Here is a 16,220-nt window from a genome sequence, read left to right on the forward strand (position 1 = left end):
TCTAGGACATCTTTAGAAACTTCTTCAAATACATTGAATTTTATGATCAGAGTTTGATTATTTGGTGTGCAGACTGTCATGTCCATTGCTTTTCTCCCTGTGCTAACGGCTGCTAGGAAGTACCCTGTTGTGAGTACCCCATCTCACATAGGAGAGAGAGGGCTTTGGTGGCATTTGAAAAATTAACCATATCCTTCCTCTCATCCTATTTTCCTAATCTTGTTTTACCACTGTCTAAGTTTTCTCCACAATGAATTTTGTACTCTCCAATACAGCATGTATTTAAGTATTAAAAAAATAAATCCTTTGGATAAAGGTAGAGTAAAGGTGAATTGCTAGCTAAACAACAGACAGACAGGCACACACTACTTGACCAACAGTGAAATCTGAACGGTCTCCTTTTGCAGGAAAATCTCGGGAGTAGTCAAGAGATGGCAGTTTACAGAAGAAGAACATTCTAACCAGAACAGAATATGCTCTTGTAATTGATCTTCACTTTTCCCACAATTCCAGACAGGAAATCAGGCCAGGCTAACACATTTCCTTTTTTGAGTTCCTCTGGGCATGAGGTAGCCAGTGATTTCACCTGGAAGTTTAAACACACGTCTTTAGATAAACCTTATTTGATTCAATATGACAGAGTTATTATACCCTCATTGAGTCCTCTTGAAAACATTCACAGATCTGAGGGGGAAGGTGGTGAAAGGAGGGAGGCTTTTGTACAGTATGATTTCAGGGGTAACAGAGAAGTCTCTTCCCTCCCTCTCTCTCCTCCATCCCCATCCTCCCCTCTCCCAAATATGCCAGTTGCCAGATAGTCTGAAATTCTGACTGAGAAAAAAGCTCTGCAGTTTATTAAGGTGTTATAGAGGTTCCCCACATCTCATTCTCCTGTGTGCTGCTTCTGATCTAGAGGTGGGTAAACTGAGGCCTGGGCAAGTTCTGCCACTATAATAATAAGGGTAGACTTTTAGAAGCCCTCGCTTTGTGGCAAACAAGACCATGATGATACCTGCCGTGCTGTGTGTGATCATGCCGAAACTCTACTATGCTATCTGTTCATCCTTCACAGATAAGAAAACCGAAGCTTCGGGAGATGGAGTAACATGTTCAAAATCAGCACTACAAGGCTGTGGTCCAAACAGGGATTTGAACCCAGGCTGTCAGACTCCAGACTGGCTTTAACCACTGGCTCCTGTTACTCTCTAAGCATTGCCTTATGGCCAGCCCTCAATTTCTGCATCTTTAGTCAGAGGGATGTGAACCAGTATACTCTCTGATTCTCTCCAGCTTGGAAATTACAAGGTCTCCTAAAATAATCGTGTCTAATGAAATTTAAAAACATCACCAAGAAACTGAAAAGGGGATTAATTGAAAGTGACTGCAGATAACCTCTGCTTAGCTTCGTCCACGACCATAGCATCAAATGATATCGGTGGTCAAGTCTGAAAACCCAGAGGCTGCAGTAAGATATGGGATCATTAGTCTGTTCACATTTTCACTAGGTTTGTACCTTTGTATCTCATTACTGTCATACACTGAAAATGGAATTGACCTGCTGTGGAGACAGGACATAGTCCCAGAGGTTCAGCTGGCTTATGGAACCCACAAAAGACTCAGCTGGGTTGAATCCCTCTCCTTTTTGGTCTTGTTCTTGCCCAACAACTAAGGCACCACCACCTAAAGAGAGGAGAGAAATAAGGAGGAAAATTGACTTCATGTCTGTTATTCCAAACATGCTAACTTAATGAAAGCACTGACAATATAAAGGTATCAGGGAAAATTGTTGAAAAACCAAATTACCTACATTTACTGTATGTTTTACCTACAAGGACAAAGTCAATATTTTATCTAGAGCAACTTAAAAAATAGTCAGAGAGGGTTTAGAATATTATACCAGATTTACAAACATTTAACTATAAAAACTACACATATATATATGTGCATGTGTATTTTATGTCAACAAAACAGGTAAGTTCTATTTTGCCTCCTTTATTCCAGGAAGTTACCCTCCATGACAGACTACCAGTAGCTGCTCTTCATTTTCTTCTTCGTAACCCTGAAATGCTTAAATTTCTATCACCAATTCCAAGGTGACCTCTAAATTTGCCAGTGGCTACCTCACTGCCAAATTCAATGGAAACTCATATTCACCTCTGGTGATTTCTCTTTCTCGTTGGTTCCTACTGGGCTATTTCATTCTATTAAACTGTCCTTCCTGGATGTACTGGATGGTCTGTGTTTGCCCCTCCAGAGACACCTGCCACCCTTCTCAACTCTGCTTTGCGCCCTCAAAGGCTGACACCACCTGGTTGCCTTGTTCCTCTGGCTTCTGTTTATACCTGGCTAATGGAAGGATCAACCCAAGATAAGGAAGTGGGATGAAAGAGAAGCTTAATTTCCTGGATACCTTCCTCCCAGCAAGGTTTAGGTTTGCCTACATTCTGGCAATAACTCCCACTCCTTGTCATTTTGGGCCCATCTCTTGTGCCATTCTATTGTTGCTAGTCATGAGTGTGTTTTACTTTCATATTTTGGTTCTCTTAATCTTGCCCACACCTTTGCAAATCGTCCCTTCCTTAAACTCTCTTTAGTTCTCCTCCTTGGGGATACCACCTGTTCCCTGCCAGGGGCTGGGCTGATTCCACCTTCTTTTCATGAAGTCATCCTTTCCTGGTTCTTCTTGAACCTTTGTGCTCATTTTGCCTCTCTTCTCTGCCTACCTCTTAAGATGCTGAGGCACCTAGGCTTCCACCCCTGGGCTCCTCTCTTCTTCCTTCAACAATCTCCCCATCTGATCTCACTCACCTACCAATTGATATATGTAGAACCCCTTTTCATGATTTCCCAAAACTACGTCCTTTTCTTATTAATCATTAAAAATTAATACATGTATGGGAGAAAATTTGAAAAAATAAAGCATAAGGAATTCCTCTTATCCAGAAAAAAAAAAATCATTTAACAGTTTTGTGTATTTCCTCCGAGGTTTTATTTTTATTATTTTTTTAGTATATGCGTATGTGTGTGTGAGAGAGATTTTAAAACACACAACTCAGGATCATACTATATATGATGTTTGAATCTGGCTTTTTCTTCTTGGACATGCTCTCATTTCATGAGTTTTAATAGCTATTTTATATATGAATGCACAATAATCCATACTTTGCTTAATTAGTTAATTAAACTACCATTTCTTATTGGATATTGGAGTTGTTTCCAAGTTTGGTACTGAAGTATCACTGAGATAAATATATTGATACATGAGTATTTATTCAGATCACTGATTATTTCCTTTAGTCTGATTCCTGGTAGTTGAATTGTTGGTTGCATACCAAGGGTTTCTCTAAGGTTCTTGATGAAAGTTCCTAAATTGCTTCCCAGAAAGGTTGCATCAGTTTTCATACCAGCACTCTATAAAGTGTCTGCTGCGCCGAATCCTTGCCAATCACATCCTACCACTAAAAACAACTCTGTCAATTTGATATAAAGTGGTATCAACCTATGTTTTTAGTTGCATGTAGTCCTGTGATTAGAATTCAAACCCAATATATCTAAAATCAAATAGAAATTCTTCCTTCACTCCTAATCTCTGCTCTGATAATTGTCCTTGTTCCTAGAATTCCTCTCTCAGATAACAGACTCTTCAATGGACCTAGTCACCCAAACTGAAGCCAGCCATTCACTAAGCTCTGTCAATTGGAGCTCCGCAATATTTATGGACTCCAATTCATTCTTACTGCTGTGGTCAGACAACCATCTCCTTGGGTGGCTACTATTACAGTCTCTGTGCTTTATTTTCCTATCCCTGTAACCTATTTTCACTCTTCTATCAGGTTTTTCTTTTTTAATATAGAGAAATGCTTTTTTTTTTAACCATAAAGGAAATACATGTTCATTATGAAATACAGGAAAAGAATAAAGAAGAAAATAAAAGCCACTTGCAGTCCCACTATCCAGAGAAGAGATAGTTGAAAACAAGAATACTTAAACACAAAAAGGAACCACCGCCCCACTTCATCTGATAATGTCACTTCCTGTTGAAACACTTTTAATGTTTCCTTATTTACTACAGGGAACCTCTAACTTTCCTCTTCATAAAAGACAGAGGATTAGCAGTGCTCCAGCTTATACACTGGATATACTTGTGTCCTATGTAAACAATCACAAAACAAAACAAGCAACCAAAACATACCAGTAATTCCTCTCCTCCTTGGAAGACAGTTTAGTGACCTTCCATGGTTAGCTCAGCCTGCATCTTGCTAGTCTTACTATAAGTCCCCAAATGCATTTCTTACACAGAGTGTCACACAGCTCACCTAGGAAAAGCTTGTAATAATTCACAGTCTGGGTAATCAGGGAGTAGAAAATGGGAGAGATAACTGTTGACCTTTGTGTAGAACCAAGGACAAAAAAGCTAGCAAACTTGACGTTCATCTAAGCGCCACCACATCTGGCATCTAAGGGAATGGTATTCCTTTAGCTAAGACATACCAGGTATGGGTGAACCAACAGAGAGGCCCACACCACCGTCAGATAGTTTCCCATCGATATAGACCTTCCAGGCTCCATCAGAACTCCTCCAAGTGATTGCAATGTGATGCCAATGGTCATCATTCACGGAGGGACAGTCTGTTATCTTTTCCTTGCCATTCACATAAAGAACCCAACTGTGAAAACATTCCAGGTAACAGAGTCATCAGTCATACATCATAATCTCATCTATGGGGCACGTTACTATTTTTCTTCTTTTCCTTCTTTTTCTTTTCTTTCTTTCTTTTTTTTTTTTTTTTGTATGTAAAGCACTTCGAGGACAGCCATTACTTCTTTTTCTCCATTGGTCACATTTCATAGAGGGAGAGTTGATTTATAAATTACACTTTATTGTAGTTCACTGAAAATTAGTTTATATTTCTTAGACACGAAGGGATAGGAAATAGTCTTAGGATAACGAGAGAAGTTGATCCAAGTTGAGATAATTTACCAACTGTCTATTCCGGAGGGAGTGAATCAAGAATGGAAGGAATGAGAGTTGTACAAACATCAGACTGGTTTCCTTCTTTTGGAATGGATGTTTTCCTAAGACCAGGAACTAACTTCAGAGGTCTCACAGAAAGTGAGTTCTCTCTCTGGGTTGCCAAAGCAGTCATATGGCAGACAAAGTATGTTGATCCAAAGGCAAGCCTAATTGGAACTAAACAAAGATGACCAACAACAAGAGGTTTTGAACGACCATGTCACTTTGGGGAATATCAAAGATATTAAGCAGTTTAAAGTGAAATATCTTCAAAAGCAATTGGAGTAAAAGAAAAAAATTAGGGAAAATTGATAAGGAAGAATTCATTGAATACCTCTCTCCATATCTTCTTAGTCCTTATTCATAGATATTTATGGGAAAAAATGGTATTTTTATAATACTAATTGCTTCCCCTTTGTGTTTTCCCATTTTCCTTCCCTATTCAAGTGGATAACAGGTTCTCTCTTTATATATATTTTGCCTCAGGGGAGGTTTGTGTAAATTTCTTGGATTTTGTTTTTGAAAGTTTCCAGTAAGAAGAATAGGGTTTGAGGTTGGGGAGAGTTCTACCAGAATAGCGATAGTCCCATGGACTGAGGAGAGGCAAGAGGGCTCAGTGGGGCCTGCACCCTGCTCAGTAGCAATGGGACAGAAATTTGGGTAGATCTTAGATGAAAAGGCCACCACAGAATCTGTCTAGATTGAAGGTTGTGATTCCACATGGCAAAGAGCTGTGATTCTGAAGGACCCACAGGGGCTGAGGCAGTTCATAGCCCAGTGATAAGCACTGTGGACAGAGGACCAGTGATGGAAGTCCTAGCCAAGTCTGTGGCTCTTTAGCAAGACTCTGTGGGCTTCCGACAATCTGTGAGAATCTAAGATAGGAAAAGCACTTAGTAGGGAAAGAAGGAGGGAAACAACCAAGGTTGGTCTTTCTGACAGCCCAGAGAGATGCGGCCCTGCAGTTGAATTAATTGATCCAAAGAGAAATAAACATCATCTTGTACACCTGAGTCTGTAGATGGATTCCTATTTAATGTATGTGTCTCCCATGGGTCAATAATGTCACTGAAATCCTTGAACCCCTGCAGGCTTTGATATATAAAAGAAAGAGCGTCAGTCTTAAGAGTCAGTCTGAGACTTAGCTCTATCACTTCCAGGGTGTGAGATTTGGGGCAAATCATCTAGTCTCTCTGAAACTTTGTTTTGTGACCTAGAAAACCAGTTCCTCAGGCCACTGAGAAGATCAAATGAAGTAACACTTAGCAAAGAGCAAAACATAATCCGTGCATAAGGCGCTATCATTGAAACTTTGCTCTCTTACAGAACGTGTCCAGATGCTCTGTTTGACCATTGTCATTGCTATCCTGCTGGAGCACCTGACTCCCTTGCTCCTCTATCCCCCAACACCAGTGTCAGTTCTAACTTGGTCCCAGGATAAGATCTAGAGTATGGCTTTCTTGACATTTCTGCTTACCCATTATAATCGGTCAGGAGGAAGGTATTGTCACTGCCATTCTCAAGTGCATAGGAGATTGGTGTTCCATAATTATTGGTGTCATTGGATTTCATCCAGAATGTGCAGCTTACAGCCCAGAGAGATGGAAGCACACCATCTAGCATGACGTAACCATAGATACCCGAAACTTCAAAATCCAGGTTAAAACCTGAAGACTGGTCTGCAACAAATAAGAAAGGTGTGTCGACTGCGGCACTTGGGAGGCATTTTTCAATTGTCTAAGGTAAGCAGTGGATTTGCAGTACTATTGTCAAGGAAGCCCATTTCAGTCAATATGATGATGTGAGAAGCAGTTTCCACATTAAATATATATTATTTACAAAATATATAATACATTCTTTTAAGTAAAAGAATCAGTAACTAAGATAGGGAAAGCACTTAGTAGTGTAAGGAAGCAGAGAAACAGGGACTAGCTGGAAGGAGAGAGAATTGGGAAGTTAATAAAGACAGGGGACAGTAACGCATGTCTGTATGGTGATGGGATGACTCCGTAAAGCAGGGGAATTGAGGCTACAAGAGAAAAGGGGGGCAACTGCAAGGGCCACATTCCACCTCTACTCAGGGCCCTCGTTCTTCCCTATTTCATGAGCAATTCAGCTCTGCCCCAATCCTGCATACCCCACTTAAGAAAACAAAAGTCCCACAGCTAAAAGACTCCAGCACCCTGAGAAAGCAGCTTAGCTGAGTCTCAGACATGTCTGTGGACTCTGAACTCCTAAATCAAGTGTCCTTTCTACACATGTAGAAGGTGAAGAGTTCTACTAAATTCAATTTTCTCTGTTTCCCCTCTGAGCTTCATTTTCCTCACCTTTGCTATTGGGGATAATAGTACCTAGTTTGCTGGATGGCTGTCAAAATTAAATAAGTATAAAATGCTTAGCATCATTTTTGGTATGTAGACAGTGCTCGGAACAGGTAAAAATTGACATTGTTATGATCTCATTATTTTTAGTATTGTTATTAATAACACTGAGCTCATATATACCTGTTTCACACCTGCTGCCTGAAAATCCCGGCTGACATTTACAACTGTATGAGTTTAATTCATCCACGCAGGTGGCCTGATTTCTACATGGGTTAGACTGACATTCATTGATATCTAATTCACAGTGTGGCCCCGTGAAGCCTGCTGCACACTGGCACCTGAAAGAAACAAAATGTTATTATTATTAATGTTAGAAATGCATTAGAAGGGGCGCCTGGGTGGCTCAGTTGGTTAAGCGACTGCCTTCGGCTCAGGTCATGATCCTGGAGTCCCGGGATCGAGTCCCACATCGGGCTCTCTGCTCGGCGGGGAGTCTGCTTCTCCCTCTGACCCTCCTCCCTCTCATGCTCTCTGTCTCTCATTCTCTCTGTCTCAAATAAATAAATAAAATCTTAAAAAAAAAAAAAAGAAATGCATTAGAGGAAGTCTCCCATTTATGACAACATTGTGTCAACAGACTTTGAAAACTGAAAGGTCACAGATGCAGAGAACAGACTGGTGGTTGCCAGGGTCCGGGTGGGATGGGAGAAATGGGTGAACTGGGGTTTTGCTTTGTTTTTAATTTAGATAAATTGAGTAAACAACTCTGAAATGATGAAACATATTTTCCACATCAAAAAAGTACCTTAACTGTTAGTTACCTTTTTTTTTTTAGTTCATTTAATTAAACCCGTTTAAGACAATATATATCTGAAGTGTTGTAATAGCAAAAATAGAGTAGGAAGTGGTTCTGGTCCAGGCAAATTATTATTTACACACCGGGAGTTTCTCTCCCCATAGAAGTGCTAGGAAAAAATATAAAAAGTTCACATGCTGTTCCAAAGGCTTTATATATATTAAACCAGTCTTTATAACAATGAGGTGACATTGTTATCATTCCCATTTTACAGATGAGTGAACTGTGGCTCAGAGAGGTTAATCTGCCCAAGTCTCCTTGTTACTAAGTGATGGAGTAAGATTTTTTTTTTTAAAGATTTTATTTATTTATTTGACAGAGAGAGACACAGCGAGAGAGGGAACACAAGCAGGGGGAATGGGAGAGGGAGAAACAGGCTTCCCGCAGAGCAGGGAGCCCGACACGGGGCTCGATCCCAGGACCCTGGGATCATGACCTGAGCCGAAGGCAGACGCTTAACGACTGAGCCACCCAGGCGCCCCATGGAGTAAGATTTTAAACCCAATCTAGTGCCTTGTTCTTAATCAGTATGTGGTATAGTCTCTGTGGTATGCAACGGACCATTTAAACCTATCGGAATGGAAAATATATCTGATAATGTCAAATGCTGACAAGGGTGTTGTAAACTGGGAAATCTCACATAGTGAGTAGAACTACAATTTGGCAAAGTTGATGGTCTGCATTCCCAGAGCCTGTATATCCATTTTGACTTACGTGCTCTAGGAAACTATTGCATGGTGCAAAAGGACACATGTAATGAACATTTATAACAGCATTATTCTACATGTTTATGAAGAGAATAGGAAAATAAACCATGGTATAATCATTTACTGGAATACTAATCAGCAGTTAAAATAAATAAACTAGAGCCAAATGTATCAACCTTGACAGCACATAATGTTGAGTGAAAACAAAACCCAAATTGCAAAAGGATGTATATAGTATAATACCAATTATGTAACATGGGAAACTATACTATGCATTGTTTATGTAGTAACATATGAAGTCTGAATGAGAAAGACAGACACCGACTTCAGAACAGTGGTTACTACTGAGGAAGAAGAGGCATGTGTGTGCGTGCGTGCGTGCGTGCGTACTGGAGGAATTCCAAAACTATCTTTAAAAGGTATTTTTTTAAAACAAGAGATATGAATCAAATATGGCAAAATGCTAATGTTTGATAATTACCATGATGAGTGTGTGACTTTTATTGTTCTTGGTAATTTTTTGTATGTCTGAAATATTTTGTAATTAAAAAAGGACCTGTCTAATACATGATAATTAACATTGTCATTAGTAGGTTTACATTGGAATTGACAGGGGGAGGTCCTTACTGAGTTCTCTGCATTTGATGATAAATCTATTTTGGCTAGAATTTCACTCATCTTTATCTGCCCATGTTTGATATTCTAGCAATCCAATATCCTTGTCTATGAAATAGGTTCACTTTGGGGACAACCAACATTCCCTTTGAATTAGGAGAGTTTACCTTCATCTTTCCTCTAGTTAGGATTTAGACAAATTTGGTATTCATCAATTGTTTTTGACTCTGGGGAGAATTTAGAACTCTTGTTATCTGGAAATGTCTCATTGCTTCTGGTTAGGTCAGAAGATGTAAAAAGCCTATGAAAAGATGAAGCTACACTGCTAAGACTTCCTTTCTACATCAAGAGTGAAAGTCTCACCGGCAGAATGGGTTGCCTATTTCTTCTGGATCATGCCCTGGCTATTTGTTGGGGGGACAGTATTGAAGGGGGCTGAACCACAAGAGGACTGGGAAATGTTGCAACTGGGGTACTCTTTTCCCCCTTCCTTTTAACTTTTATAAACTTCCAGAGACAGTGGCATGTTGAGGACAATAAAGTTCCCTAAGATTTTGCAAGCAAGACCGGTCCATCTTTTGTACTGCAGAAGCCACAGACCCTTCAAGGGGAAAAGGATGAGTGTCAGTTGTCAAACTGTGCTCTCCTGGCACCCCAAGAGCTGCCTCAGAAAGACGAAGTATGTCTCCTCTACAAATACTACTGTTTTCAACCATAAAAGGTTAGGTTTTATTATTTTACTTGTTTCCATTCATATTAGATTTCTTAAGAACCAAGGGTTACTAAAATAAAAGAAAAATGTTTGAAAACCACAGACATAGAATGTAGACTGGCTCTGTGACAGGTTGATGGCACAATTCCTTTTGACGTTAGCTAGTGCAAAAACTCTGGCTAAAATACAAGACACTTGACAATGAGTTTTGTCTAGTGCTTCGGTATTTGTTTCTGTGTTACTCTGTTTCCTTTCATCTTTTATGACTTCCCAAGTACACAACGGTGGTTTCCAAATCTGGCTGTGCATTAGAATCATTAGGGAACTTAAAACATACAGGCTGCCTATTTAAAAACTACAGACTCTACCCCAGACTTAGTGAATCAGAACCTCAGGTGGTGGGGAAAGTCTACTGCCGTCTATCCTTGGGCTAGAATTAGGGAGTGGCTGACTTGGGACTTGAAGTAATATTCCATAAAGGCTGCAGAAGGACTAATGGTTGAGAAAAGAAAACCAGTGCAAAGAACCAGGCTTAGGGTTTTACCTGAAGCTATTGGCACCATCTTTACAGGTAGCTCCATTTCTGCATGGTTGACTGAGACACTCATCCACATTTTTTTCACATCGGGTACCCAAAAATCCAGGAGGGCATTTGCACAAGAATCCCCCAACTTGATCTTCACAGACTGCATTATTTAAGCATGGGCTTGACTGGCATTCATTGACTTCTGTTTCACAGTGCAGGCCTGGGGATGAAGCAGGGTGAGAAAGAGCCCAAATGTTAACTAACCCCCCTGGGAAACTAGGATCGAAGTGTTGACTTCTTGGAGGATGTCGCTCCTAAAGCATCGGAATGGAAGCTGCGGAACTACTGGCCTCTCACACTGGTTTGAGATATCTACTCTTGAATGAGCTTTGGCTTTTGTAAGTCATTTTAGGATTGTGTTTTGGATAATCTGCTCTTTTGATCTTAGGTCTTTCTGAAACTAACATTCGTAACAGACATCTAATTGAGACTATGTTAAAAAATAAAACTAGCAAATTTAGTTCAAAATTTTCCTGTTTCTTTGACCTTGCTTTTTTCCTGTTTCTTTAACCTTGCCTTTTTCCTTCACTGGTCATTTTTTGGGGGAACTCTCTCTTTATAAATTATATATATATAATTTATATATATGATTTATATATATGATATATATATCATATTGTTTAGCATCTATTTGCAATATGATCTTACGTGATTTATTTCCAGTTCCTTCTTGAATGTTTATCTTAGCATACAAGCTCTTGTCTTCTCTATGTCTCTTTCTCTGTCTCCCTCTCTCGCTCTCTCTCACACACACATACACACACTTTTTTCTAAGCTGTTTGTGAGTAACTGTACCCCTGATGCCCTTTGACCCCAAAATACTTCAGTGTGAATTTCCTCAAAAAATAAGGACTTCCTCTTGGATAATCACAGCATGGTTACAAAATCAGGAAATGAACATTAACATAATATAATGTTTAAAAATGTAGTAATTTGTGGTGCTTTGCAGGATAATATGCCAACGCAGGAAGAATGGGCTCACCTGTGTATCCTTTCATACAGGTGCAGCGATAGCTAGCCAGACCATCAATGCAGGTTCCTTTATTTAAACAAGGACTAGAGTAACACTCATTTATATTTTCTTCACATAGTTTCCCTGCAAAGAATCACAGAATATTTTAGCTTGGAGAAGACCTGAAAGTTATTTTAGACGAATAGTTTTCAAGTAAGCTGTTCAGGTGTAACAGCAGAACAATCAGAAATTGTGGCTAATATGTTTGTGAAAAACTTTGCCAAATAAACTGAAATAAAATGTTTTCTTCCATTCTATTTATTGCAAAAATTTTCTAGCAAGAAAACTGACATTTTCAACATACAATGGAAAATGATAACTATGAATAGCTAGCTTTTTTTTTTTCTAGTTAGGATGATAAGTGTGATCTATTATAAAAATTTTATATTATTTTCTAGTTGTTCACCCCTTTGTTGAATTTATTCCTTCAGTTCTTAAATATGACTTATTTATCTACTAGTTGCAGGTTTATACCCTTAAAAAACATCCCCAGTAACCCACCCCCAGCCCCTGACAACTACCATTCTACTACCCATTTCTTTCTTTTTAAAAAAAATTTTTTTTTTATTTGAGACAGAGAGAGAGAGAGAGCACAAGCGGGGAGGAGGGTCAGAGAGAGGGAGAAGCAGCTATCTGCTGAGCCCGACATGGGGTTCGATCCCAGGACCCCGAGATCATGCCCTGAGCCAAAGGCAGACACTTAACCGACTGGGCCACACAGGCGCCCCTCTACTATCCATTTCTATGAGCTTGCTTTTTTTAGATTCCACATAAAAGTGAGATCATACAGTATGTCTTTCTCTGTCTGACTTATCTCACTTAGCATATGCCCTCAATTTTTATCTCATGTTGTTGCAAATGGCAGGATTTCCTTCTTTTTATGACTGAGTAATATTCCATTACATATAACTCAATCACATTTTCTTTATCCATTCATCCCTTGAGGTACACTTAAGCTTGTTTCTGTATCTTGGCTATTGTGAACAATGCTACAATCAACAAACCTTCCAGATAATGATTTCATTTCCTTTGGATAGATACCCAGTAGTGGAATCAATGGATCATGCAGTAGTTCTATTTTTAATTTCTTGAGGAGCTTCCATACTGTTTTCCATAGCGGTTGCACCAACTTACATTCCCACCAACAGTGCACAAGGGTTTCCGTTTCTCCACATCCCCACCAACACTGTTATCTCTTGTCTTTCGATAACAGCCATTTGAACAGGTGTGAGGTGGTATTTCACTGTGGTTTTGATTTCCAGCAATGAAATTTTAATCATTCCAAGGTTTATATTGTAAAAACAAGAAACTTTCTTCTTACCTGCGTAACCAGGCGGGCATTCACAAATGAATTCCCCAATTAGGTCTTTACAAATTCCACTGTTGAGGCATGGCAGTGAGCTGCATTCATCAATGTCTGTTTCACACTTTAAGCCTGAAATGCAAATGAAATACTGAAGGACAATCAAAGAGTGGGATCAAGAGAAACAGAACCATGATCATTTAAAGGTAATTATCTCAATAATCTGAATTTATAGGGACTGGTGGTGGTGAAGGAAAGGGCAAAAATTCCTTAAGTGCTATCATCTAGTTAAGTATTTAGTGAAAGTACTGCCTCTTTCTAGAGATTCAAGATATCTTGGGGCACCTGGGTGGTGCAATCAGTTAAGCATCCGACTCTTGGTTTGGACTCAACTCTTGGTTTGGGCTCAGGTCATTATCTCAGGGTCATGAGATCGAGCCCCGTGTCAGGCTCTGTGCTCAGTGTGGAGTCTGCTTGAGTTTCTCTCTCCCTCTCCCTCCACCCTGCTCTCTCTCTCTCTAAAATAAATAAATAAATATTTTTTAAAAAGATATCCTTATAAGGAGGGGAGCCTGAGTGGCTCAGTAGGTTGGGTTTCTGACTCTTGGGTTTCGGTTCAGGTTGTGATCTCAGGGTCCTGGGATCTGGGCCCTGTGTCAGGCTCAGTCGGTTAAGCGTCTGCCTTTGGCTCAGGGCATGATCTTGGGGTCCTGGGATCGAGACGGGGTCCTGGGATCGAGACAGGCTGCTGAGATCTAAGAAAGCAGACAGGGAGTCTGCTTTTCCCTCTCCCTCCCCCATGGCTCCCCCCCCCTTACTCTCTCTCAAATAAATCAATAGATAAAATCTTAAAAAAAGGGAAAGATATCCTTATAAGGATACATAAAAGGTAGCAGAAAATTCCAAGTTAGAAGCTGGTGGTGGGGAGGGCAGGGAGGAAGACCTGGTAGCATAAAATTAGTTTCACTCCAAAGTGAAAAATGTAGAGTCATATATACTTGCTATCAAGGCCATTTGGCTGAGGAGTGGGGGTGGGGCTAAGTCCTGCCAGATCTCAGCACATATGCAAGGTGTCCCAGAGTGGGGACATATCTTCTGATACAGTGCACATAAACTATCTGTGGGCTAGCTCTGCCAGAAATCCATGTTCTTCCTCTACACCAGGGAATCTCAAAGTGTGGCCTCTGGACCAAGAGCATCAGCAATTACCTGGGAATGTGATAGAAATGAAAATGATCAAAACTTCTCTAGACCTATTGAATCAGAAATTCTGGGTTAGAGTCTAGTACTCTGTGTTTTAAGAAGCCCTCCAGATGATTCTGATGCACATCAAAACTTGAGAACCACTGCCCAAATTATGCCCTTTCTCAACCACCACTTGCTTACAAAATTCTAGGACAAGATCCATTATTTCTTATGGAATGTCAGGACAAAAATTTTTATAAAAATTGAGACACACACAATACACATATAAGCAAGCTGAAATAAGTGGAATGCCAATATTTTTGGTAGCCCTGGGCTACATTCGTTTTCCAGTTTTCCTTTTGCTCATTTTGTGGTGAATTCTTTTATTTTAATGCCATCTTTCTCATTGAAATGACATTTCATGTTAGCTCTACAAAAGTAAAAAAAATGCAAAAACTGCATTTCTAAGAGAAAATAGTGAATTATTTGAAATAAATTGCAATTTTAAGATATAATTCATTCCCCCCTCAAAAATTTTATTTCTGAACGGAACTGGAATGTGAATTACACTATAAGAAAACATAATTCTTATATAATTTCTACATAATCAAGTTCAAAGCCATATTGTTTTTCCAAGAACGGTTTCCAAGATAGAAACAAAGCAACAAATCATAGCTATTCATAAGAACTTCCACTAATGTGAAGCCTATGAGAGAAACTGGAGTTTGTTTAAAAATATTTATGCTGGACAATCTGTTCTATGTTGGGTAACATATCATACATTTAAGTGTGTTAGAGTGGAACCTTGGCCTCTGAAACTGCATTCCTATTTAGATTGTGAGCTATGATGTGACCTTTTCATAGAGAAGATGGTTCTTTATTCTTCCTCCAAAATGTGCAAGGAAAACTGTTATTTGTAAGATATGTACACTTTTTTTTCACCTTGGTTTATCTTGTTCAACCAAACTTTTATGCATTGATATAGTCCAGTGTGTTTATCTCATAGTTTGATGTGCAAACCACAATGATTTCATCCGAAAAATATACTAAAATTTGCATTCGTCTATGTTACCTGTATATCCAGATGGACAGAGACAAACATAACCACGCCCAAGCTGTTGGCAGGTTCCACTATTGTGGCAGGGGTTTAAGAAGCATTCATGGAAAACCTACCGGTGGCAAAAAGAAATCTATCAGAGACAAAACACTCCAGTCATTTCGAAGCAATGCTGACTATGGAGTTTGAAGGTTTGCAGTATTAGACAGGTGGTTCCTTTTTCCACGTGAGTTCGCTCAAGCTAGCTGGACCACTGCCTGCATAATGTTGGTGCCTGCCACATATGGACACATATGATACATATTATTCTTGAGTGATATTCTTAAGTGATATTCTCCATTTGAGATGCTTTAAAAGTATAAAGGATAGGGCCCCACCCCAGACCAGCTAATCAGAATCTCTGAGAGTGGGATCTGTGCATCCTTATATTTTCAAGTTGGCCGGTGGATTCTAATATGTCTTCAGGGTCACTGCTCTAGTGGTTCTTACAAATTTCTGTGTCTGCTAGGCTCAGTTTCAAATATGACTTACAAAGCCCTTAAAAGCCGGTATGTTTGGACAAGACCGTAGGAAGTTGAAATAAGAAATACAACTTTATTATCCTCCTTAAAAATACTTAAAGCCAAAGAATTCATCATGACATTGGGCTAGGTCTATTCAGAGTAATGGTTGAATCTACCAAAATAATTGGTCTTCACTAGTCTTTTTTTTAAAGGAAAATAATTAGTTACGTTCATGAGTTATGTTTCTTAACATACATTATTCCAATAAATGATCTTTTTTTTCCTGACAAAAAATTTAAATAATTTTCATGAATGTTGAGTACTCTTCCTGCCAACCAGCAAAGGC

The 16,220-nt window shown here is 39.4% G+C and overlaps 1 protein-coding gene across 1 annotated transcript in view; it reads right to left on the minus strand.

Moving 5' to 3' along the window:
• SVEP1 (sushi, von Willebrand factor type A, EGF and pentraxin domain containing 1) overlaps nt 1-16,220 on the minus strand; it is a 192,694-nt gene that overhangs the window by 65,581 nt on the left and 110,893 nt on the right. Inside the window, exons 21-29 of the mRNA XM_021691133.1 lie at nt 15,387-15,483; nt 13,148-13,261; nt 11,797-11,910; nt 10,773-10,974; nt 7,519-7,676; nt 6,492-6,693; nt 4,492-4,667; nt 1,556-1,680; nt 463-586 (exon numbers count right to left, since the gene is read on the minus strand). Of these exons, the coding sequence (XP_021546808.1) occupies nt 463-586; nt 1,556-1,680; nt 4,492-4,667; nt 6,492-6,693; nt 7,519-7,676; nt 10,773-10,974; nt 11,797-11,910; nt 13,148-13,261; nt 15,387-15,483 (1,312 nt within the window). The remainder of the gene's footprint in view (nt 1-462; nt 587-1,555; nt 1,681-4,491; nt 4,668-6,491; nt 6,694-7,518; nt 7,677-10,772; nt 10,975-11,796; nt 11,911-13,147; nt 13,262-15,386; nt 15,484-16,220) is intronic.

The sequence above is a fragment of the Neomonachus schauinslandi genome, chromosome 13 (genome assembly GCF_002201575.2).
Source record: "Neomonachus schauinslandi chromosome 13, ASM220157v2, whole genome shotgun sequence".
NCBI classification, from domain to species: domain Eukaryota; kingdom Metazoa; phylum Chordata; class Mammalia; order Carnivora; family Phocidae; genus Neomonachus; species Neomonachus schauinslandi.